The sequence below is a fragment of the Odontesthes bonariensis genome, chromosome 17 (assembly GCF_027942865.1).
Source record: "Odontesthes bonariensis isolate fOdoBon6 chromosome 17, fOdoBon6.hap1, whole genome shotgun sequence".
Classification (NCBI taxonomy): domain Eukaryota; kingdom Metazoa; phylum Chordata; class Actinopteri; order Atheriniformes; family Atherinopsidae; genus Odontesthes; species Odontesthes bonariensis.
Genome location: NC_134522.1, coordinates 9,987,256 through 10,014,055, shown reverse-complemented (window position 1 = coordinate 10,014,055; position 26,800 = coordinate 9,987,256). Strand labels below are relative to the sequence as shown.

At 41.2% G+C, this 26,800-nt stretch overlaps 1 protein-coding gene across 2 annotated transcripts in view; it reads right to left on the bottom strand.

Moving 5' to 3' along the window:
* Window positions 1-20,223, bottom strand: part of fndc5a (fibronectin type III domain containing 5a) — a 35,182-nt gene extending 14,959 nt beyond the window's left edge. For both annotated transcript variants that reach the window (XR_012766850.1, XM_075448535.1), the window contains exon 1: window positions 19,640-20,223. Coding sequence is in view for 1 of the 2 variants with exons in the window: in XM_075448535.1 (XP_075304650.1) it covers window positions 19,640-19,697 (58 nt within the window). In the remaining variant the exon portion in view is untranslated. The remainder of the gene's footprint in view (window positions 1-19,639) is intronic.
* Between the last annotated feature and the right edge of the window lie 6,577 nt (window positions 20,224-26,800).

Below are 26,800 nucleotides of genomic sequence, written 5' to 3'. Positions count from 1 at the left end.
TGTGGTGTGAAGCAAAGGAGAGGCTCTGTTTCTGCGGCCTGCCGAAACGTCCAGCAGCGTGACAGGAAGCCTAATTCAGTGGTGGGAAGAAACGCCTCAGCTGAATCCACTATATGAGGTGGAATTCACGGTGGAGTATAACTTTCTTTCATATCATTTAGACATCTCAACAAGTATTCGATGCATTGCTAACATTTGATATCCACAGGATGAATCCAACTGACAAGGATGTGCACAAAACTGTTTCAAGACATCAGTATTCCTTAGATGAGAAACCAGTCTTATGACTGGTGACTGTATAGAGATTCACTCAGGATGACTTGTAATAAGAAATATCAGCATTAGATGTACTCCACATTCATAGAAAGGCACAAAGCTAATGCCTTGCCCACACAAAAACACGGGTTTTATGCATTTTAGCTTTTCCTAGATTCACATGCAACGCTGCATCTCCATCCAGGGTGAAGATAGCTACAAACTGTCTGCAGTGTTCTTTTGCTCCCAGGGAGAACGCTTTTTTTCAGCTTGTCACATCGGATCGAGCATCGTTATCACCTTTGTTTCAATAACAACAGTAGACACGGACAAGAGAGTGCTGCTGCTTTTCACATGTTTGCGCTTTATTAGGCAGTTCAACTGCAGTCTAACTTCACCAAGGAAAGCAGTACAGGAGCGCATTGGTCCTGACGCAAACCTCAAAACACGGAGGTTTTAATGTTGCCACATGCGGGAGCGGGCAGTTGGAATATAAACATCAAGTCCTGCAGTACCCTACAGTGCGCAGCTAGATTTAATAACAGAATAATAGAATGAACAAATTAACAAATTGAGTTGAGAGGAAGAGTAAAGCAAGACTTTGCAGTGCAAGGGCAAAGCTAGCTGAGTGTCAAAAGGACTAAGAGTGTTTGTTTGCATCTTTTCATTGAAGTGTTTCACACTTTCCTCTTCTTTTTCAGTGGTGGGTTAGGGTTGCTCATATTTTCCCCCAAATAATTTCAAAATGTGATTATTCTGACCAGGGGAACCCTTTTCCACCTTGCCTTGGCCTATTGCTGCTGCATTTATGTTGTTTTAGGTAGCACCACGTTTGTTAGATGATTCACACCAGGAGGCTGAATTGGGTTAAGGTTAGACAAGCAAATTTTACATTGGGGAGGCTATTATGGTCAGAAACCCAGTGGAAACAGCAATAAAAGAACAGTATTGTGGAGGGCTTTGCTACATAAGATAGATGAGTCGCTGCTACATAATCCAAAACGATTATGACACAGAACACGCATGAGAGAGAATTGGTTAGGACTGTCAAATGGTTTGGAAAATCAGGCAAGAAAGAAATCGCCGTAGATATATATAGAAAAAGGCAAATATGTAGCACTTGTTTCCCGTGTCTATACAGAGGAACTGGTCATGGATCATAGAGGACATTGTGAACATGTTAAAATGTTAAGTTTAGCAGTTAAACGTAGCCTGAAATGCAGAGTTTTCTGACATTAAACGCATGCTTCTTTGACCTTCAAGGATTTTCTTTTCAGCATTAGATGCATGGATTTCTTATACTATAATTTTAAGGATGAAAAACCGTGAAAGTTCTGAAATGGCTCCGAAAGCCTGAACCTGAACAAAGAAAAAGTCCCCCAGACATGATTAAACAAATGAAAAGCAAATAAAAACTATAATTTCCTTCTCCCAAAACACAAAATCAAATCAAATGCAACATATTACACAAATAACAGGCATTGTTACATTATATGGAGACAGAATAACAGTCTCACAGTCTCTTGCACACTTTTTTAATATGTAGGACACAACAAAACTTAATCTTACTAGTTATAGAAGCAGCAAATTCCTTATATTCCTTAGTTCTTTTTAAATACTGTTTTTGTTCAGCTATGTTTGGACACTGAAATCACTTGCATGGTTTACCAAATTGAAATTCATCAGAACAGTGTGAGTTAGATTAAAGTATTACAGAGCTGTCTGTTCCAGAGGCCCTGCATCACATTAACCAACGACGAGCTGCAAACATTACAGTACACATCGTCCGACTGGAGCTTATTATTCACATGTAAAACAATCTGCATCAACTGTTCAGCAGGGAATTACCTTCAGGAAAATCTGTGGATGTTCAGTACAAATTTCAACCCAGGCCAGTGGAAAATAAGTGACTGATGAGGTCCAGAATGAATCAATAGAAATTAAGAAATTTGACAAACTTTTTCACATTTGGTGTGTTGGCATTGAATGGCCCACAGGTGATGGTTATAATTCTAAAGCTTCAAATGTAAACAGAAATAGTGATTGAGCTGCTTTGTGCTATCGGGGTCAGATTGGACTGAAAATTTGTCAGAGCAGAGCATAATGGAGGCCTTTAAAAACTCTTCTTACAACTGTAAGTATTCATTAACCTTAACTGCTCACCTTTACTATCTCTTTTTCAGAATTTGAACACACGAGTGTGATAAAATGATCCGACCGCAACACATTCACCAAGATACTAATGACTCTGGACTCATTATAAGAAACGCCGCCATCCACAACAAATGTGTGTTTGAGTAGTGCTTTTCAGCTCGGTATCATGATTCAAACACACCTCCAATTTAATTAGGGTCACACACTACAAGAGCTGAGAATAATAGATTGCTTTCATTACATAATTAAGTGTGACACTGTGTGTGTGTGTGTGTGTGTGTCTCCACGTGCATTTCTGTGGCCTCAGCTGCTGTTGAGTAAGAGTCTATGATTACAGTTTGTGTTTCTCAGGGCTGCACAGCACAATCGCACACGTCTGATAAACACATCCAGCTCAGAAGACGAAGGACCTGCAGCTCGATGGCTACAGGAAACCTTTGGAGGCTGTTAAGCACAAATAACTGTGTCCAGGCTACATCCTGTGTGTGCATTTTATATTTCTTTTTGTAACCCCCCCCGTCCCTCTAGTTGCTTAATAATCTAATTTTATTCAGAAATACTTTGTTTACGCCTAATTTTTGCATGCATTTCTCGAGATAATCTAAACTCTGTGCTTTAAATTCAGACACCAAGAGTTCTGACGAACTTATCTGTGGATAACAAAGAAGATGAGGATTTCTCATTGAGAGCAATCAGATGACTTTACTTTTATGTCGCAGCCCGGCTCAATCTCAGTGAACCCTTTCGTGATTGTTGATGTTTGTATTGTAGTGCCGAGCTGGGAGGTGAATAAAGGTGAATAGAGGGTCTCACTTGAAGTGAGGCCTCTCGAAGGCATTTAATTGGACAATAAATCTAATTAAACCAATCTCATGCAGTCAGTAAGTTATTGAATAGGTTAATTCTAACTTGCCCTTTGCTGGGTACAAACCTCACAGTTGGTAATTACAGCACAATGGGCTGTTGTAGCTCTTGTATACACACTCTACATATTCAGAAACCGTGAACAAAATCCAAAACAGCCTTCGGTGCTTCCCTTTAGCCTGCTGCTGACGTTTTGATAGATGACCTGAATAATGGCAGATGACAGGATGGAGACCCGCTGCATCTCTTCATCAGTGGGGGGCACTCAGATTTACTTTTGCTCATTGTCCGCTGTTTACCTGTTTAGCTCGAGGGAAAGGCATCCGTGGCTGTTGGGCCTGATGGACCTGACAGAGTCACAAATGAAGCTCATTATCTCTTGGTTAGAGCTCACCTACTCTCTTTGTTTAGCTTCAGGGAATACATTCATTTCTTTGACTCGGACAGATCATTGCTTTGTTTACACGTACGAAAATGTTCTTGAAAATTGTCCTACAAAGAAAAAACACACATTGTTACTTCTTCTCTCTGTCTTACTGATATGTGATACCATGGTTGCCAACTTGTGAGCATATGCAAGCTGCCCATATGGATCACTTAATCAGTCCCTTGACACATTAATCAACAGATGGATCCGTTCACACGTCAAACAAACCGCGCCGGAGCTCGCCTAGAATCTGGTAAAGCTGATTATATCAGTTTGACATTTCACTTGATAATGCCCCCTCAGAGAATATTAAAATCAGACTAAAGCGCAAACAACAATGTGTTCTGACTTAGTCACATCACAGAAAAATGTGTAAACACCCGGCCAAACATGAACGACAAAGAAAATCCCAAGAAAATGAGCAGTGCTCTTCCCCCTGACAGGAAAAACGCTGACTGACAGATCTCAGATCAGCTCCCATGAAGCACACTAACAGGGCAAACAGAGCGAGTGGACATGTCCTGCCATTACAACACAAAGACTCTAAGGAGGGAGGGAAAGTATCACTCCATCTGTCCATTATCTTCTGCTTATATGACCTTGGTTTGGGGGGGGCAACGGGTCCAGAAGGGAAAGTCAGATTTCCCTCTCCCTAGCAACGCTCTCCACCTCCTGAGAGATCCTGAGATGTTTCGAGTTCAGGAACGATATATAATCCCTGGAGTTCTGGGTCTTCCCCGCGGTCTCCTCCCAGTGAGACGTGCCCGAACAGGACGCATCCTAATTAAACATCTGAACCACCTCAGAGCTACTCCAGCTATGATAACTGTTACAGAGGTGTGTCTAGTCACCCCAGCTGTCTCTAGTGAAAGTTTGTTAAATTACAAGGAGAAAAACAAAGTTGGGTGTTGGTGGTGATTCTCAGCCGTCACCATTGCTCTGCTCAAAACCAGTCCAGTGTCCACCTACTCCTCTGATTTCATTTTCAGAGCTGGTTGGCAGCCCTCTCAGGATGTAATTCTGCGCCAAAGTGAATCCACAGAGTGTTACTAATGTGGTGAGTATGTGCACATACAGTTCCCTAACACTCACGGCTTGAGATGGTTAACTCAGCCCTTCAGTACACTCAGCATTAATCCGATTCTCCGCAGCTCGTTGTAGCTGTGGTGTCATATTTTTGAAATATGCTTTGCTCTTCACAAAATGAATGGTGTGTCATGGAACCCTGTGTTTAATTCAATTTTATTATTTATTCATTAGGTTCATTTTCCTCCTTGACTTTTACTGAAACGTAATCATTTTCCTTTGGGGACTAATAAAGCATCATTCAATGTGATTTATTTTGATTCAGTTCAGCATAGTTCTTAACCCTCTTTTAAGCAACCATTGTCCAACTCAACATTTTTCCGTCCAAGTCTCTGAATTTGCTTTACTTTTGACTGTAACAACTATTGTCTCAGGCTGAGTGGACCCCTAATTACAAGTGAGCCGTTCTTTATCTGAAACTGCTGGATTTCAAAGGGTGAAAGTGGAAGAAAAGGGAAAAAGTTCAGCACACAAATACAACGATACGTTTTTAACTTGGAGATGTAATATCAGCCTCAGTCTGGAGTCACCTGTCTGAACTACAAGGCTCTGTACCTCACATCTCATGTAGTTCAAATCCTAAAATTCTACATGTAGCTTGTTAGCTTTTAATAAAGCCTGTATGTTTCTGATCTTCACAGAGCTACTTTCTCTTTGCTCCTTAAAGTGAAGGAGTGCTGCAGAGGTCTTTGAAATCTAAAACTCCTTTCCTGCTGTATGAGACTGTATAACGATAGCTCATGTTTCATTGATGTCTGTCACTTTCTTGCAGTGTGCATTTCTCTTGTTTCTGTCTTTTGTGGCTTATGGTGCCCACTTCCTGTTGCTTTGCATGAATTAATTGCAGTGCTTATACGTCTCTCTTTGAAAACAAACCTTGATCGATCTGAGACTCCTGGGTGAAATAAAAGGTAAACGTAGAATAGAATAAAGTATTTCATGGAGATGTTAGGACATCGCTAAGGCGGACCTTTTAAAATAAAGAAATGCCCTTTGTTATTTCTCTTGAGGTTTTTGCGGAACAAAGTTAAAGTTGTCTTTGAGTGTCCTCACACCCCACAGATGCTGGTTGCTTTTCTTTTTTCTGTCCGTCTTCTCTCCGTAGGAGTGTGTAACACTGAGGGACGAAGAGGCCGTGTTCGTGGTCCTTAAATATCCACATGACACGAGAGTCTGCGCTAATGAAACACCAGACAGATGTCTTCATAAGCTCTCTGCAGCACACAGTCTGTCTCACCCTGAGAGATGGGGGTGACTTTGAACCATGACCGACGTCCCTGTGTGTGTGTCTTTGTTAACCCGATGATGATCAGAGTGACAGCAAATTGTCTGTCCCACGCTGAGCAGTTTGGAGGGTGACAGCTCTTTAACGTCCCCCTTCATTAGGGAATTCACTGAGAAAGTGGGCTCATGTGGACAGTTAAGCCATTCTCACAGCTTAGACTTATTCAAACACACACACACAGTGCCTATCATTGCCTTATCAGTGCTCCTCATCTCTGTGACAACTTCGGATGGCGAGGATTCTCCTGCACACATTGAAAAGTGTAGAGCTTGTACTGCGGGATGCTTTCAGTATCAAATGATTTCTCTTCTGAGCAGTTCTACTTTCCTGAGTGATCTCTGTGCAAGATTTTTTTTTTTACCTCGTATCATTTTGTGTCGACAGTCTCTTTCACACATTGTATTAAACTGCAGCCATGGCTGATGTTTTATCTGTATCACAAAAAGATGTATTCCAACAGAATGCTATCAGTTCAGTCCCAACCAATCTGCAGCCGGGTTGGCTCACATTGCAATCTAATCTCAGTCTGGTGTAGAATAAGTATTCCTTGGGAAAAAGAAAATAATCCGATGCACAACCACATTATTACACTTATAAACCAACCAATGCGTAGGAGACTCAGCTGCCTCCATGGTTCCATGGTTCCAAGTTCCAGTGTGTGATAGCACATACTTTCTATTGGTGGAAATGTCATCATACAAATCTAGATTTTCATTAGTGTTGTATCACGTGAAAGCAAGAGTTGTTGGGTTGTAAATTACTTTAAAATGACCAAAGAAATTTTGTGATACAGTTGGATAAAAAAAAATCTTACCTTGGATTAATTTCCGCACGACTAAATATTTTACCCAAGCTAATAAAAGCAATTTTCCCCCACACTCGGGTATAGGAAACAATCTGACAGCTGCAGCTGAAGCTCCTGAACAAGCCTAAACTCTCCAGACTCTTGTCTTGCCTTGAGAATGTGATGAACCCTAACCCTCTTAGCTGCTGCCACCTCCCTATCACCAGTAACAGTAATGTCAAACAAACCTATTTTCATGTTGGCATGGCAGAAAAATCCAGTGTATGCTGGGTCGGTACCCGACTATATTGGCTAACACTTGACAGTTAGCATGGTTGTTCGTTGTGTCGTAGGTTTATAAGTTAAAATACCTTCTGTGAAAAAAAGCTGTTCAGTTAATTGTTTGAATGTGAGATATATTAGTTGTAATTTATTTAGCTTCACTGCACTTTTTACCTAAGTGATCTGAAACTGTAGTTCAGTGTCCAGCATCCATTGGCCCTCATGGAGAGATTCGGATTCGTACCACATTATTGCAGCTCTGTTATCATTAGAAAAGTGTTTTTCAGAGTCAGGCCCCTGGGCTGGCTGTGGATGAACTGGTCTGTATGCTTGTGAACTAAAGTGAAAACTGTTAGCAACATCATGTTCCACTGTTATCTGGCTTTATAAAGGCAGACACGGGCCTCAGGTGTTCGTTCTCTTGTTTGAATCACTCTTCTGGATCTAATTTATGTTCAGCAACTAAAACCTCTTTCATTCATTTTACAGCTAATGCTGTATAAACATATTCACTCTGTATGGGAGCTGCAATAAGCAGCAGGTGGGAGAGAATATCAAAGCAGCGTGCATTTGAAGACACACTTTTGTAGTGGGATCAAGTGAAACTTTGTCAGAGGATTTAACGCGGTGCTGTCTTAAGGCAAAGCTAACAGTTACGCTTTAGGCTTTGCAGTGGGTTGCATCTCTTTCCCCCCTCTAACATGTTATCAAGCTTCAGAGCTGTGCGAAATGCGGCCATGCGGCGCTCCCTGCGGTTAGCATACACACAGTTGGCAGGGGCGCCAGCCTCCCCCCCTTCAGAGTCAATGTGCCATGATAGAAACATCAGGATTTTGTGCTGATATGGAGTTTGCCCCTGCATGTGTCAGAGGAGACCATGGCCTGTGGTCTTGTGCTTGTGGATGCACAAACAAACATTTAATAGAAGCACTGACGTGTGGAGAGATGGAGGTGTTTAAGTCTCATTTAAAGGCTGAAGCAACTGGTGAATAATTTGGAGGTGCTATCTAACACATGGGTACGCTCACACTCTTACACAATGTCATTTTTTTTATAATTCATTGTCCACAATTCCTGTTTCATTAAAGTCTGCCAGCTGTTTGTCACATCTTTTCCATACGACTGCTTATACTGTTACATAAACCACAAAAGGAAGCTCCCCTATGGACTCCCTCTTTTCTTTGTTCTGTCATTTGTTTCATACATCTGTCAGAGTTTTTGGATCTTTAGCTGCCATCTCCTCGTCAGAGAAAATCCACCCCGTACATTTCTTGTATTTCTATGTTTTCAACACCTATTTCTCTGACTGTTATGGACACTTGGTGCTAAACCTCGCTCTCACACATGCACCGTCTACATGTTTTTGTCTCTCCTTTGTTTCATCTCTGTCTGTCTCTCCAGCGCTCCTCGCTGTATTTCTGCACTATGCTGGGGATGTTTTTGGCAGCTCCTCCACGGCCTGGTGTGTAAAGCTGACACTTCAATTGGGCATCTTGGTGCAGTGAGGAGATGGAGGCTGAAAAGGAGAGCCGCTAGCCTGGCTCTGACACATTCATACACTATTCCGCTATTGATTAGCTCATGCCTCTCACGCATTGGCTGCTGTTCAGCTGGTTTACAGTGTAGGAAGATTAGCTACTTTTAGAATATAGGTATGTTTTTCAGTTATTTTGGGATGCCGCCTTAAACAGTCTATGTTTGTGTATTTGTGAAGCTATATTTTGTGTGTTTCCTCCACACATAAACACACGATTCCAGGACTTCTGAAGGCATTCAGCAGACATCTTCAGAGGAGCCAGAATCAAACTTTTTATGTCTTTCCCTGAAAACTGAATAGATGTCATGATAAAGACAGAATATTAAACTCACCCATTCACACGCTGGCTTATACAGTGCATCTTATTATATACATTGCACCTTATTTGTTCAGTGCTTTTGTCTCTGCAGTCACTCTAATGAGCATATTGTGGGCAAAGTGGGTTTCAGTGTTTTGCCGAAGGACACTTTGATGGGCCACGGATGAAACCACTGACCTGCTGGTCGGGGATAACTGCTCAATCCAATGAGCCACAGCCACCCCAGCTGCTGTTAAAAGGTTTCTTGAAGTCAGTTTTCTGACCCTTTATGCACTCAAATCCTTTGTTGAAAGCCACATTTTCAAAGATCAATCCTTAACACAAGTTTGCAGCTCCTACATACTGTACAAATGAATTGAAATAGTGTTTTATATGCAAAAGGCTAATAATGAAAGAAGCAAAAAATGAATGATTAAAAGATTTGAATTAATAAAAAACTTTTAGCCAGATGCTCTATATGGTCACCTCGATCTATGGTTCTCATATTTTCATGTTATGGACCCGTAGATATAAACTACACACACACACACACACACTCAGGACTACTGACGGATAAGATTTATCTCCAGGAACCAAAGCAAAGATTTCTAACTCAGTTTGATTGTAGAACTGTCAACATGAATATATATATATATAATACCTTGGAGCCAGAACTTTCTTTATAGGTTTTATATTTTGGAAAATTCCTTAGGAATAAAATTATAGTGACAAACTGCTCTGCTGCAAAGCCCCAGAGACCCCTTAAAGATTCTTGGCGTTCCTACTCCACACTGTAATAAACACTGAATAAATACATCTATTAGATGAGTAGCTTTTTAAATCATCTTAACCTTGATATAAAGCAGCCTGATCGCACAGCAAAATGAGAAATAGTCACTTTTTATTGGTGCCTTTTTCAATTGGCATTGAGTTTGTTTGTTTTTTACAATTTTTTTGTCCCATCCAGCACAATTTTCAAAGTGCTAAACACTTCTCGTGTGTTTAACCAACGGGGAGGGACTCAGCAGCTTGCAATCCAGGAAAAAGATATTTTGGTGCGATACGTTCTTACAGGGTAAATTCTATGATGATGATGTTTTTCTAACCTTTGACCACCTTAATTTAAAGCAGCACTGGAGACACTTGGTTAATTTCATGTTGTTTGGCTCCTGCAAGCATTGTAGGATGTAACTTCCCTGTCATAAAAACAAATGTCCATTTGAGCCCTTTAAAAGTACAGCTATACATAAGAATTTTCTGTCATGTTGAAGAGGACACAAAGTAGTCAATCAAAAGCCCTCAAAGCAAAACAGAGTGGTGCAGGGCAGGAAACCAATGTTAAGAACTGCTGTATGTCAGCCTCCAGGCACTCAAGGGTAGTTTCAGGTTAGGGGGTGTGCACAACAAAAGCCAGTGTTCTTTAAAACGAATCAGAAGCATGTAGCCTAATACCTAACCTTAACTAAGTGCAAAACCTCGATGAAACAGTCAATATGTGAGTATTTATCAAAATGCAACGACACTGTGTCTGTGGACAAGAATAGATTAAATTTACGTGACTGTCTTGCTTTTTGTCATGAGACTGGGTTGCATAAACATGTAAATAGTGTGCAGGAATGAAATGTGCACAGTGCAGTGTAATAATATCAACAAATGTGTTTGCAAACAAGTGAAATAAAGCGTGAGAACAGATGATCAAGTGAATTAATGTCTGCTTGTTTTTAACACAAAACAATATTCAAACTACAAAAAATCATCAAAGGTCAACTTGATGTAATCAAGCTACTGATTAAATAATTTTAGTCATTCCTGGATGTCCACAGATGCTCACTTAGTGAACAGTTTAAACTTCTCTGCTGATTCTGGTTATTTGCGGATGTCCATAAGTCGGCCTCTCTGAACGCCTTCAGAATTTTTTTACTAATTCTGGCTGCCAATAGACGTTCAAAGGTATGCTCAACGAACATGGTATCAACCATACCTGTACGTCTATACACACTGTCGATATACCTTCCTTGGGGTCCCGTCTGCCTCCGTTCACAGCAGCTCGGCTCTGTCAAATAATCACACCTAAGGGTCTTTTTGTCCTTTTGAAGAAAAATGATTTACTCATGGGAAATGAATTTTCCAATCCTGCCAGCCACAAGTGCACTGAGGTGGAGAGGATGGGGTTGCAAAACGGCATCTTCCCAGTAAATGACACACACACACTCACATTTCTCTAATTAAATGTCAAAAAACAGGGTATGAAAATCAATGCAACATTGGGTACAGAGAGAATTGCAAGCCATCTAATTCAAAAAGGCAGAGAAGCGCCGTGAGGCTGATTATTTGACAAGCCCACTGCTAATGAAATCCACTCTCAAATCAGGAACAGACCCAGCCACCCACCTCCTCCCCACCCCAGGCAGGGTAGTGATATAAGAAGGAAATTATAACTCTAAAGGAGCTCACAGCTTGATATAGGGTTATGAATATGATATTAGCACTTTATAATACACTTTCCTCCTCTCTCTGTATTTCACTTCACACTTTCCGTAGCTTCCCTCCCTCTGCGGAATTCTTCCAGCCCTGCGGATGATGGGCGCACAGCTGGGATAGTAACGCTTACAGGATCGGTGTCACAGGCAGGTGGAGGAGGGAGTACATGAAAAATATTCCTGCTCTGACTCCTCTATGTTTCACTGCCTATTTTCGCCACTGGCATTCTCTGGGTTTCTCTTTCATGCCTCTCATTCAAGCATTAGCTCTTCATCTTGATGCCATTACTGCATATCATTAGCTTTGTGTTTTCTTTCTCTTGGGGTTTGTACTTTCCTCTCCGTGCTTCTTTCCGGATGCATAGTTGCATGTTTTTGATCTGTGGTTGCTGCCCAGTGTTTTGCTTGTAGTTTCTCTTTTCCTTTCCCCCCCCACGCATCGCTCATCCCAAGTGGTTACGGCACACGGCTGCCATCTCAGAGGTTTCTTCCTGTTGAAAGGAAGTTTTCCTTCCCACTGTCACCAAGTGCTTACTTAAAGGGGGTTACATTCACATTTACACAAAGGTAAAGAGAAAGGCTCCTGACATTTCTGTGTCAAGCACAGCTTCTGAAACAAGGGGTCAACCTTTTGCAAGGGGTAACAAATTAGTGTAAGTGGGTGTCTGTATGAAGGTACTATAGTGTAGGTGACTCCCAAAGGGCCCGTTTGCATCGCAGACTGTTCAAATGTAAACTACACCATCTGGGCCACCACACATAACCCCATAAAAGATATGCGCCAAACAAAAATGCTATTTTAAAGCTCTGCCGGGCTGTGGACGACACCGAGTGAGCAGAATTCAAACAGTTTTCCTCTTAAAAGATCATTTCTACCTTCAGAACCTGAACCCTGATCTCCTTGAGGATGCACATATATAGTTTTAAAATGACTGATTACAGTACATGGGTTGTACAAGTAATTAATTATTTAGTGTTACATTAAAGTGCTCTTTGTAGAAAAAAGTGTTTAAAACCACAGTTATCAACAGAATTAGAAAAAAATAATATATACGGTGTAAGATGAAAAATTCCTATATACATTGCCAATGAAATTTACTCAGATCCTTTGGGAATGGCCCATATTTTACTGCATTATCTGTTTGTGCCTCAAGTCTACATAGTGTCTAGTCTGCCCTGGAGCCAGCAGAGGACGGAGAGGAAGCAGCAGCCGGAGCTGGCACATAAGAACCAACTGGCAGCAAACAGAACCCAGAGAGGAGGAGAGGTTTGTGCTCTTCTACCTCTACCCCATTTAAAGTTGACATGGTCTCCCCATCACGTCAGTCTACAAATCCTTTCACGCCAACTCAGGCGCCAGTTTGAAACACTATTCCCAGAGATGCAACTGAAAGGCTTCACTGTGGGTTTCACGTTGGTCTGGAGAGTCAGTGGATGGGGAGATTCAATCTAACGAGAGTTATGGTGTGGATTATCCCGGATCAGAGCATTTTGTTGTGGGATCTCTTCTTGAATCATCGGCTCTGTTGGGGCTTATATCCACCTCTAACCTCTGACCTCAGACTTTTAAATGACTGGCAAGTTGCTTAAGAATTCCATGATCACGTGGTATACATCGTGAGATTATCTGAGAGGATATGGTCCCCAATCCAGTCCCCAGACTGGATTTTGAGCTGACTTTCTTTTCCTTCTGTTCATTGACTGGAATGGGAATTGAAAATCGAACTGAACATGAGAACTGAACTATACATTGTATCATACACTCAGACTTTTATTTCATCATGTATGAAAATGCCTGCTGGTGCCGTGCTGAGCCACCTCTGAATCGCCCCTCAGAGGAACAGCAGTGGGTTAAGAGGGGTATGTATATCTATAGTACTACAATATTGATATGTTTGCTCCCATGTTTGTGCTAAAAATTGAGCTAATAGTACAATGCAAACTGTGCACCTAAATGTTAAATGCACCGTGTAATATAGAGCTTTTCTAGTTTAGCCGAACACTCAAAACTCTTACACTAAAAGCCAAGCACTACAAGCAAGGGAGATGGTAACAGAGGTGAAACGGGTTTGCCTTGTGTCTGCTTACACACGAGCGTTTCTCTGTCGTCACTCAGCTGATTTCACAACAACTTAGTTGTTGTTAAATCAGCTCAGAACGTAATGACCATTAATGACCGTAATAAAGTCACTGAGAACTCACATAACAATTCCTCCTTCCTCACATACTGGCTCCATTAACTCGTTTAGCAGGCCAATGTTTCACCGATGATTGTTTTTGTAACACTCTCTAAAATTAAAGAGCACAAACTAGAAGCCAGAGTTTCTTATTGGAATATAAAAGATTAAACAACATACTGGTAGACCATTATTAGCTTATTTATTTCTGTTTCTTATTAATTTCTCTTTAATTGAGGGAACCATTGAACTAATATTATGTTAACAGCAAACCTAAAAGCGAGAGGAAAAGAGTTTCAACTTCCCAGTTATGGGGTACAGTAAATGCAGCGTCATCTGAAGTTGACGGTTGGCAGAAATAATGACAAAGGGGACCGGTTAACCTTGAAAAGTGACATATATTTCCTCTACAGATTTGAACGGCCCACTGAATGTGACTTTTTCAGATATTTGGGGTCTTTACCAGGGATGTTATTTGTCTTGGAATACATTTTATTTGTAAAGGTCAAAGTGTGCGTGCACAGGTCTCTAACTGGACCGAGAACACAAAAAATGAAAAAGTTCCCTCAGGGTGTAATATGTGACCTTTGACAAGTACTGGACATCACAACGTCCAAGACAAATACAGACGAAACCAAGAGCAAAATCTAACATCAAGCTCGTCAGCAGCTTGTAGATCTACCAAAGACAGCTGGAGGAAGTTGTTGTTTTTTTCTGCCCTGTGTGTTGTATCTTATATTATTGCATCTTAAACCTTCAACCACTTTTAATTGTAAGCAATCTCCATTGACATTTATTATGATAACTAGTTGTATAAGAATAAATAAATCTCTGAGAAGTGGGAAATCTAAGTATAATACAAAAAAAAAAACAGTATCAAAGGCCGTTCAAAGGCATGCGGGTGATTCTGAACGTAAATGACAGATGACAGAGGAACTGGCTGTTGTTAGCGTGTGAGTACACCGTTACATTTATGCCACTGACTTCTGTGACAGTCGGACACGATACCGGACAGATGACTGACTGCGTCAGAGAGCTGTTGCTGCCATGTCAGTCTTTTGGCATCACAACCTCTTTCTCCCACAGGCCCAATGTCCACATCATGGTGCCAGTTTGTCCTCTAATTCACACTATCTTCACTAAAACAGGCAAACTGGCACAAAAAAACCCACGCAAACCCGTTTAAAAAAAACAAAAAAACCCATTTCTGATGAGATGAGATTAAAATCTAAATGATCTTCTGTGTAATTCTTGCTTCCGCTGTTTGGTCTAAATCCTGGCTATCACATATTTGAGCCTTTACTATTAAACACAAGGCCATCGCCCCATTCATCTGCTTCTTACTAAGCCACTGGCAAGCTATCAAAGAGCTCAAAGAAGCTTTTTAAGATGAAGCAGAGAGTTGGATAGTGCCAGAGGAAAGAGCAGCAGCATGTTGATACAAACACTCATCTGTGCTGCTACTTTGAATGGATTGTGTGAAAATGGTTTCTCCTCAAGCTTCTGTCAATTTAGTTGTCAGGTGGTGATTAAAATATGGCAGGGTGGTAGGAAAACTGACAGTAAGAAAATGCGATGCCCAGCCCAAATCCTGTATTGTGGAGAGCCACAGCTCTGTCAAACTTAGATTATACATTAAACCTCCATCTTTATAGTCTAAAGCCTGGTATACACGACTCTTTCATTTTTTTTAAATCACAGCTTTTTCTATGTCTTTCTTCCTCACACAAATGCAGTTTTCACCTTTTTTTTTAAGAAGTTCCTGCAAGTTGAAGCTGTTTGGAAAATCTGCAAACTTCACCAGTAGACAGAAACAACACAAACCATTGCTGCATTATCAAAAATACAGGTATTGGGTGGAAAGAAATGTGCTGTGAACCTCTCAACAAAATGAAGTGCAAAACCAAAATATACTAAAAACAAAAAAGATAATAATTACTAACCAAAATGGATTGATAATCACATACATATGCAAAATTATACATCCTGGATTACTCTTGCATACAGTCTGACATGCCCTACACACACGCCTTTCCGTGCCCTGTTAAAAAGCCTGTTCACAATGAACAGTGATGATTCAGCCCTCCAATCAGGAGGCTGCCCCAGATAGCCAGTAGGACTAAAGAACACGGATTTGAATAGATTCAAGCTGCAGGGTTTCATTTAGACGACTATAAATGCACCAGAAAACGCTCGGCTGCTGTTTCTCATTAGCGACTGAACATGTAGGTCCTGCGCGTCCTCTGCCACTCACAGTGGACTCTGTGTCAGCTCAGCACTCATCTAATACCGAGCAACTGCAAAAAGCTCAAATCAAAAAGCTTGTTTTATTCTAAATTTTTTAAATAAGTATTGCAGTGTGACATGTCTGCATTACAACCCTTAAAACATAAACAAAAAGCCACAAAATCACATCCATTTCAGTCTTTTTCTGCATAAACATCCACATGCAACAAAGTAATTTAGTGTGAGAGGTAGAAGATGGATAGCATTTACAGACTTTGGCTGATGGTGCTGCAGCCTTTAACTCGTCTCTATGGATGCTCGATGGCCAAGCACTTGACACTATATACTGCAATCATAGAGAATTTATCACCTGGCAGGTGGCTGCCAGATTCCTTTTGTTTTTGTTGCCACACAAAAAAACCCTCTCCTATCTGAGAGGCTGTTTACTTCACTCATTATAAAAAATGTCTCTCAAACAAAGAAATGAGCCATGAGTCTTTCCACCGCTTGCATCCGAGTTCAATTTGTTGATTGATTGATTGATTCTTTTTTTTCTTTGTTTTGCTTCTCCAAACTCAAATCCATTAAACAGCTTGGAAAATTGCCTCCGGAGATTTATGGCCTCATTAAAATGAATGTGTTAGAAAGCAGATTTAAATTTTACATGGAAACATTATCTTTTCTTTCCTGGGATCAACCTGCGCTTTATGAGCCACTTTAAACACAGACACTGTAAAGCCGTCACCGCTGTGTAAATTTATGGTGCCGTAGCGTGCACCCACTCTCTGTTGCCAGTCCACCTCTCCACCTCATCGATTTGGCCTGGTTTTCCAAGTGCAGGTGTCTAAGTCTTAAAGTAAAGCGGGTGGAAAAAAAAAAACTTGGATCAGTCGAATCGTGAATCTAAAAATTGAGCAAACAATTTGGTAATTTCCTCTCAATATTTAGACTCAAAGAGTTTCAGAATCGATTTGTTGCCCTGAAAACAGCCGCTGACCTCTGCAGTCTCACTTCACGAAGCTCCCAGGAGAGAAGTCCTTTTTTTCCTTTAATGGATGTTTTGGCAGGTTTTTATTAGCTGCAGGTAAGAGGTGAAAGGATATGAGAGACCAGGGCCAGATAAACTAATATCTATAAAGGAAGAATGTGTGGAGAGACTGTGGACTGCTGCAGGTAAAGCAGAAGTTGTTGATCATCCTGCTGTAGCCCTGATGCTGACTTTGTGTGAGCTAAAGTGTGTTATTTGCCTCTGGTTGTGATCCAGCCATTTATTTTTAACCTCTACAGGGTCCTTTGCTCTGAACTTACAGAATTAATCCCCTCAGTTGCTTTTAAACATTCAGCAGTTTTTCTTTTGGTCGTGCTTTCAGAGCCGACACCACCAAATTAAACATATTTCATTTCCTCTACTTCCCCAAAGAGTCAACTACATGCAAATGTTTTAAACCAGGCTTGTTCTTGTCCATACGATTTTCCAATGACTGAGATCATAAGAGAACCATTCATAACACGGCTCGATAAATCTGGTGCAAAGAATGCAAATGCGTATTTATACCTTTGTAAGTACATCTGTGAACATTCGCTGAATTGATTTATTTTTTTCCTTTAAAACAAGTTCACTGCAGAGATGGTGAAGAATATATGTACTTAAGCAGAGTGTGACAATACAAACACAATAGCATTTAAGAATTATTCATCCGTTTTGAGTCCAATTTGTTGTCAAAATTGTTGTATTTGGTCAGATTCCTTAAAAGAAACCACACCGAAAACATTATCTCAGCATTATATATCAGCCTGTGGCCACAGAAAAACCTTTAGTGGTTGACTCATTTTGCTGAAGGAGATTATATGACACCATCTAAAGCTCCAGCGCCTAAACATGGGTTGTATAATGATATTTATTATACTGTTTCCCTGTAATGTGCTGCTGGGAAACATTTGGTCCAGAGCACGATGAATTAGCTTGCAAATGTGATTGAACACATCTGAGGGATGCACTGGAGCAAACTGTCCACAGAGGCCCCCACCTCACAGCCCACTGGATCCAAAGCATGCTGCCATTATCACACTGCCAGATAGCACAGGATGAGCACACAACATAGTTGGCACAACCACTAAAACCAGTGATCACAAGATGAATCCTTTTTCTTTGTATTCTGCACTAAAACATGTTGACTCCAGATTTTTACTCTGACGGGCTTTAGGTTTTTGTTTAATTCTCTCAGTTTTGTTTGCTTTAGTCTTTCTTTCCTTGTACTTCTCAATTTCGTTTAACTCCTGCTTTTTGGTCTTCAGTTTTACTTCTGCCGGGCATTTTGTTTGGTTTAGCTTTGTCTTTGTTTTACACCTGGATTCAGTTCTGATTGCCTCTCATCTGCCTTCTATTAGTCATAACCCCCATATCAGTGCCAGGTTATTCTTGTTCCTCCAGTGTGTATGTTCATGTTATGTCAGAACTCCTTCCTGCTTTAAAGAATTTCGGTTTTTTGTTTCTTAAAATTTATTTCAGGACTACCAGCCACTCCTGTACCTCCTGCTCTGCGTGGAAGTAGGGAACATAGTTTATTTCCTTCTGTTTTCCAACTTTCTGCATTTGGGTCAGCTTCAACTCTTCATTTAAGAAAGCATGAACACAAATTTTCTTGTTCAACCCTTAACTAACATTTCATTCGTCCCTAAAGACAACTAACAAACTTGAAACTTGAAAAACTGAAGGTTGTTAATTACATATGTGCAAAAATACATATTCTACAAAGTTATTCATCATAGCAGAGCTCATGTAGTTCAAACACAGCATGCCACGAGAAATCGTGCTTTCGCAGTACCAGTAAAAAATAATTGTTTACTTTTGTGGGACCGTGACAGAATGGGGCGAATTAAATAACTGGTGTTGGTAAACTGCACAAATGTGTGCATGTGAGGGGAAAGCAGCAGCACGGCGAACATCATCAGTGGAAAGGCTGTGAAGTGGGAGGATGCGGAGCGAAGCTGATGGCAGGAGTGAAGCGTGGCACTTCATGGCTGTGAGCGGTCCAGAATGTGTAGTTTGGGGCTCTAAAAAGCATGTTTTATAGATACAGTACATGTTGGGAATACCAGCACTCTCTGTGGAGCAGCATGCATCAGTGGCGTTTCCATGGATCTGGTGTGAGAGGGAGCTGCTGTCACTCCTCAGCACTCTAATCGTGTGTTTCCAGTGGCAGTTCATTGGAGTCCCACTTTGACTGACAATGTCTGGTAATGATCAACAGTCAACAAATTTCCCTTCAGCAGTCTCAGCGGGGGTCAACAGTGAGCTTTGATGGCATTTTAAGCTTGATGTTTGTCTGTGTGAGAGTGTGTGCAGCAGTTTGCTTTGCTGAAATGAGATTCAAAGGTCAGTTTGGCACATCAAACACACAAACAGTAAAAGAGTACCACAGGTTAGTTCAGTCTCACATTTATCCAGATGTCTGGTTGTAATTCTGTGTGGCTGCCTCCTGTGTGAACAGTTCATTTCACCAGCTGCAGCCCTCCATGTTTCTTTCATTAGCTGCATATTGTATCTTGCAAACAGGCTCTTTCCACACACATACACACAACAGGCAAAGCAACGCCTCACAACAATACTGGCTCGGGTCTAAAGGCTACACCTTTCAGCTTCATTTCATGCAGCAGCACACATGCCGATGGTAACCCCTACATGGTGTGTTTAATTGGGCAGCAAATCATCACCCGGGCTATGAGCTGCTGCGCTCAAATTTGGGGAAAGCATCCCTGTAATTACTCATCAACACAAACTTACCTGCTGTGACTCTAGAGACGCCGAGACAACTGAGGACGAGCAGGAAAATTATCTCCATGTTTCGAGCGCTCGGACGACATGCGGTCCTATGTACTCAGGCCGGGGGTGCTGCGTTTACCGCCGAACCGGTGTGCCGTGTTGTGCTGCTCGGCATTCACGTCGGTTCGTGCGTTATCGTCTCGACTGGAAAAAGGAGGGGAACGGCGGCTCTGTCAGCACCTCGGACAGCGCACCTCCGCCAATTAACAGCCAGGACGGACTCCAGATCAGCCGGCAAGCAGCAAGCAGCCAGCGAACATCATCATCATCATCTTCGACTGGTCTCGAGTCCTGCGCCGTTCACATGCGTCGTCGGTCCTCCAAATGTGCTCCACAACCCTCCCCAATCTGCCCTTGCTGGTGCTCAGCACCGATCGGAATGCAACGTGCTGGCTCTGTTTGTGAGCGCCTGTTACTGCCTGCTACACTGACTCCCGAAGGCTTAACCGTGACACTCAAAAAACATTAATAGAACATTAGTCATTATACCGAAAAAAAAAACAAAAACAAAACAAGTTGAACATAGAATTAAACTTTAGGGTTTCCTATAATGAAATATACATACATGGATTATCTTAATCCCTGCATCTCCCGTTCCACTTATTCCACATTAAAAAGAAAGGCCAGATATCAGACAACTCTGCCCAACATGCAGACTTCCTCAGAAGCCTTTAGAAGCACAACAGCGCGGGACGGAACAGCTGATCAAGTACAAACTTGTCACCAGAATCCTCCTCATCCTCCTGCTTTGCTTGCCCACTCGGTGAGCCAGCGCTCTGGATTATCGCTGCCCACTCGTTGATTAAATATGCATGCGCTGTCCCACGCAAAAGTCGCCCGTGCAAAGACAAACCCTCTGTGGAGCCGCTTTCAACGGTTATCTCCTCTCCATAAACAAACACGTGCCTCTTTGACTTTACCACTGAGTCGACACCCTCCCCCCCTCCAAACGCTCCTTCAGCTCACAGGCGTTTCAGAAGCAGCGAAAGCTCAAAATGAAGCGGATGGAGAAGTGGGAAAAGTCAGCTTACAGTACCTGGCGGGTTCCCTGCAGCGCGCCGTGGGTTTGAAGCTCTCCGGGATGTTTGAGTGTGTACGCGTGCGTGTCAGAAGACAAAGCACTGTCCCCTCGCTACTTAAGGAAAAAAAATGTTTTCTTTACCCCGCTGTGCACCTCCACTCACAGCCCGCTGCCTCCGACGTGCTTCAGGGAAACACTGTAGGTGGTGGAGGGGTTATTGTGCTGATTTTTACACGCTTCCCTCCCGGTGTAGGCTACTGCTCTCTCCTCTGATCTGCGCACACTTGTGTGTGTGTGCGCGCTTCTGAGTGAGAGAGTTTGGACACTGGAAGAAAAAAGCTTCTGTCGTCAGCACCATAATGTGTGCATATATTAATTAACATATGCCCATAGTGTGAGGAACCCTGGTATCATTTAAAAACATTTTTTTTTTTAACCAGGATTTGTCTTTAAAGCACACATTTAAGTGTCTTTCTTTCATTACGCAACATTACCAAAACCAGAAGCATCCCATCTCACAGTGATGCTGAGAAACTGGTCCATGCATTATCAAAGCATAATTTAGCAAATAAATCCCTGAAAATCTTTCACCTGATGCAAAAGGCTGCAGACAAAGTACTGACTGGTACTGACTGGGCTGAGTGTCACTCCACATGCTCTGGAGCTGCAGCAACCAGATCAGGTGGGGCACATGACCCTTGTTTTCTGCTGTCACTTGATGCAGCTGCTTTCAGAGAAGCTGTGCTCTGAATCAACTGCCCAACCAGAAGCAGATAACCAGCTGGTGAACATGTAGGAGCATTTTAGCTCATTTTGGATAGTTATATTGGTAGTTTTGTTCTCTCTAATTTAAGTCTGTCTATTTTGTAAGTGTTTTTTGTTTATTTTTCTGTCTGCGATCACCTGCTGATGATTGTACCGCTGCTCTGTTCCCACCACACACCTGTTTGCCATTAGTCACTGCCTCCCTCTGTGTATATTTACTCCTTGGGTTGTTTGTTCATATTTATCAGGTTGTCATTGTTACCCTGATCTTTTCCAGTCAGCCTGTTCAGTATTTTATTGTTTTGTGTGGACACGAGTTGTTTAGTATGTTCATAAAGTGTCTTTTCATTCTCACTGGTCTACACTTGGGTCCATGTTATACAACAAACTGTGACAATTGTCTCTCAAGTCAGCATTATTCACCCAATGCAACTATGTCAAGTTAACAGATTTCATCTGCAAACGCAGCACATGCTCTTCGGTGTGATACTGACGTTGATCTATGCGTTATGCTTCAGGGTTTGGCAGTTTAATCTTTTGCGTCATGTATTGTAAATTGGTGATATGCTTAAATGAGTTAGAAAAGCAGTCAAACAAATCTGGATTTATCTGGTTTAGCCTTTCCCTCTGCAACGAAAAGGCATAAAGCTGCAAGAAGTAGAAAAACTGAAGTAAAGTTTAAATGGTTTTATTGGTAGTTTTATTTTTGCTTTGTCTTCACCGTGTTTTACAGGGTAAAAAGCCGAGGAACTTTGAGGACTTTGGTTAGAACCAAACAGCCAGAGCACTTTTCTGGAAATAAATACCTTTGTATTCTCTACTGTAAACGTCCTCCCATTAAGTTCCCTCCATCAACATGTTCTGCGGAATAGAAAGTAACTGAGCAACATTTTGATCCAATAGAGATTTTAAAGACTTTTTTGTTATTTCTCCTCAATTTTTTAGAAAGTTTTATTCCAATGTGTGTTTGGGGGAAACATTTCTAGAGAGCAAATGTTCAAGGGGACGCTGTTGCTGCCAATAGGGTAATCATCATTCATGTGCTATCATTCATTTTAAGGGTTTCTCCCTGATCCGGATCCTTCAGAAATAGATGTAGGAATAGTAAATGTTTTCCATACTAACAACTGCCAGACACACTATTCAGCACAACACCAAGACTACTGTCTTAATATTTTTTACCATTTCAAATGTGAATGTACTTAATATTTCAAAACTGAAAAAAGGTCAACAAACTTAGCTGAGCCTCTTCGCCTCTCTCTTGCTGTCCCTGTCTGACTCCAGCTCTGACCCGTGTGTTTCTTGTAGCTGACAGTTTACTTACTTGCTTTTGTGCTCTGAAAAATGATTTTATCTGACCTGGCAGCCTCAAATATATATATATTAGGGCTATATCTATATCTATATATATATATATATATATTAGGGCTGGGCGAGTTAACTCGTTATTATCGTGTTAACTTGTTAATTATTTAACGCCGATAAATATTGGATTGCGCATTAACACATGTTTTATTATTTATTTTATTATTGTAAAAGTCTGTTGCTGTCTGCTATGGAACTGGAAAAGAAAGTAATCGGCGGATCCACCAAACATGGAGAAGGGTACGGAGTGAATGGGGCAAATCATTTCACCGCTACAAAACGCTATTTTTATACCTCTTCTACAGCTCCAAACAACATAACACTTACGTGGTAGTGAGTAGAGGGTCCCTAAAGCCAAACCGAAGTGTCCCGAGGTCTTCATGTGGTCGGATATAGAGTCCAGAATGAATTTAATAAAGCCAGTACCTTTCCGGAAATGTGTCTGCTGCAGTTGCCGCTACAGACCGTGGTGAAGTTGGTTTGCCCGACCAGCCCAATCGTTGCCCAGCCCTAATATATATATATAAACAGTGGCAGGAGGTACAAAACGTCTTGATATTGGCTGATATTGTTGTCACAGGTTGTTCACATCCACCCTCCTGTCCCCATAATTATCCACTCAAATTTTAGTTTATACCGCTGGATGGAAATAATGGCCGTTGCTGTGAAAGGAGTTTCAAGGAATTGTGGGACATAATTATTTAATTTTCTTTTAAAAAGGATGGTCCAGTGTATCCTAAAGGAGATAATGAAGGAAATATTTCAGCTTATTAATTTTGGTCATTCAAACAACTCTTATCATGGATGACACTTCGATACTTATTAAAAAAATCCTTTGACTCATTGATGTCTCTTTAATTTTGGTCCCTTAACCCTTGCTTACCATCGCTTGCTTAAATTTGATTTTTTTCAATATCCTGACTCAGAATTAAGGAAAATGTACAACAGAATGAAAGCGCACACTTAGGCAAATATACATAAATCTGTTATGAATTTGAAGCCCAGGAAGAACAGAGCACCCTGAAATGTCACCGGTTTCTACAGCCGGGGAGCAAGTGGTGGCTATCGGAGATCTATCTTTCAAAGTCCTGGGCCAACAGAATGTTAATGGTCTTTAAATTCAGCACTCAGCAAACACATAAAGGACTCAGCCCAAGCGAGTAATTTGCTCCAGAAATTGGCCTCTCTGATACTCTACATTCTTTGCCATTAAGCGCAGATCAAGCAGAAAATCAGCAATAAATCTGATGTCTTTATGGACATTCTCATTCATCTATGTTCCCATGAGCTTCACCTCGGTGAAGGGAGGAGTTGTTTATCTCACTGTCTACGTGTGTGCACGCTAGTGTTTGTGCCTGATAAGGGAGAAATATTTGTGTTCTGTAATCAGAGGGGGAGCAGGGGGCCATGAAGTGGAGCATTAGAGGTTACACTCAGCTCTTACAGCTCTTTAAAGTGTCCCATGTGTTCGCACTGATTTCAAGACTTTCAAACTGTGTGGCTGACTGCTGCCTCCCTGTTTATATGATTAAAGAAATGTAGGTCCTGTTGTTGATTGTTAGGAGGCACAGGAAAGTGGTTTTGAGATGCAATTGTGGTAATTAGATGTAGCCATCTATCTGTTTTCAAGCTTGGAAAGCATTTTCATTCCTCTGTAAAAGTTATGGAATATCTTTATGTGGCTAGACTTGGTTCCTTTTCAACATAGAGTACTCTGTCATCTACAGAAATACTCAGATGACTCTGCAGTTCTTGGGAGTATCAGTGATGGACAAGAGGCAGAGTACAGGAAACAGGTTGACCACTTTGGTGTGGGAACAATCAACTCATCTTGAAAACAAATTAGAGAGATGATTGTGGTTTTTAGGAGGACCAGGAATAAGCAACACACCGTCTCCATCCTGGGAGAAGAGGTGAGGTTGGTTAAAGAATACAGATATCGGGAGTTTACCTGTACGATGGACTAGATTGGAAATAAAACACTGAGGCTGTCTAAAAGAAGGACCATAACATACCGTACTTTTTAAGGATGCTAAAGTCCCTCAGCGTCTGCACCAAGATGTTGTATCAGAGCCAGGGACTGATAAAAACTGATAAAGAAGTCTGGCTCTGAGCTGGGGACTGCTCTGGATCCCCTGGAAGTGAATGTGCAAAGAAGAATGTTTTACAAGTTAATGACCATAATGGACAATACTGCCTCCCTCTACATAACATAGTGTTGACAGTGCTTTCAGTCAGAGGCTTCTTCAGCTCTGCTACAGCACAGGTTAGTACAGGAGGTTATTCCTGCCAGCAGCAGTGAGAATATGCAAGGCCACCTTATGATGATTTATGAAAAAAAACTGCAATATTACAATTTCACTTTGGGACTGTTAATATATAAATCAAATTTCATTCCAAAAAATGTTTTGCCTTGCATGTAGCTAAATACCAAGAAAAAATAATGAGAACATTACCTCTGTGTCTTGTGTGGTAGTTAAAGCCACGTCTACCACAAAGAAACTGAAGCACTTTTAGTTTTGAGTTGGTTTTTAAACCACAGTTTAGAGCCCTCGGATCCCGCTGAGAGCATGAAAGCATTGTGGATATCTTTTTTTGTCTTATCAGCAAATCATCTTAATTCTGAGTCCCAATTATAGTCAATGTATTCATTCTTTAGTTGATACTAAAAATATAATCCTATGTATATTGCTGGCTGGGACTATTAGTCCATAGTTGTGGGACATTTCATAAATTAAGTTATGCATTGAATTTAAAACTGCTTATGTATGAAGTCATTATCACTCAGACTCACAAAGTCGGAGCTCCACCTGACTAAGCAATACAGCCACAGTGGATTTTAAAAAAAAGTTGAGGCTCCAAAACAGCTGCTAAATTCTGCAACCTGAATTGGCATTTCTTTTCTTAAACACAGAATATATCAGTAAGTAGGACACCACGCCATGAATATTTCACCCACATCAATATTTCCTGACGTGACACTGGAGCTCACTCAGACTTTTCTTCCTTTAAAAATGATTTTGGGTTATGAGCGCGGCAGGTTGCTCAGAGGTGAGAGGGGTGGAGGCAGAGATGGAGGGAGGTGAGGGACAACAGCCTTTGTTCCGGTTTCAGCCTGATAGGATTGAGACTCTGGCTCGGAGAGAGCTGTGGCAGCAAGGGGGAGTAAGATTAGACATTTTTAATTTATACATGGAATATGTTTAAAAAAGTTCTCTGTGTTCTTTCCCACTCTTTAGTTTTATTTTGAAAAAATTGATTGGCACCTACTGTAAACATGTTGGAGGCTTGAATCCATTGGTTCTGCTGACATGCAGAGCAACTGGAGTTGTAGATGATTGAGTTCCTGCTCATAATCCCATTACAGCGCAGCAGATTCAGAGTTCATTTGCAGCTTTGTGTGAAGATGTGCTTCCTTCTGAAAGTGGAGCAAATCTGAATTGGCAGCAGCTCACTGACTCAAAGCTTCTTATGGTAGAACACGGCAGATGAGGCTTTTAAACTGACCGAAAATGAAACTAAATTAATTCTAAGGGTTTCTGAAATTAAAGCCTCGTCTGAAGGGCAGAACATAAAGTCTTACAAAAAAAAAAAACACAATTTAATCATCAACATACTCTTCTAAGATGTGGAAAAGCACATGTCTGTTGGATAAAACAAAAGTAAAGACCGAATATGTTGAAGAGCAAGGAATTTTATCGTGTTTTTCTAATTCTTAACCATGTGAGGTTGTGCTCATGAAAAATAATCAAGCATTTTGGCTGCATATAAATTGCTGCAAGGTGCAGATCTGCAAATTTTCCTGCGAACATCATCTTGAAGTGTTGAATTATGGTATTTTGACTCCAAATTGTTACCGCTCTTTCTGCAGCCTTTTTTTCCCTTTACTTTTCAGTAATTTTCTCCAGTGTCACCTGCTTCTTGGTTAGGTTTAGGCATAAGGATTAGGGTTAAGCACAAAAAAATGATTG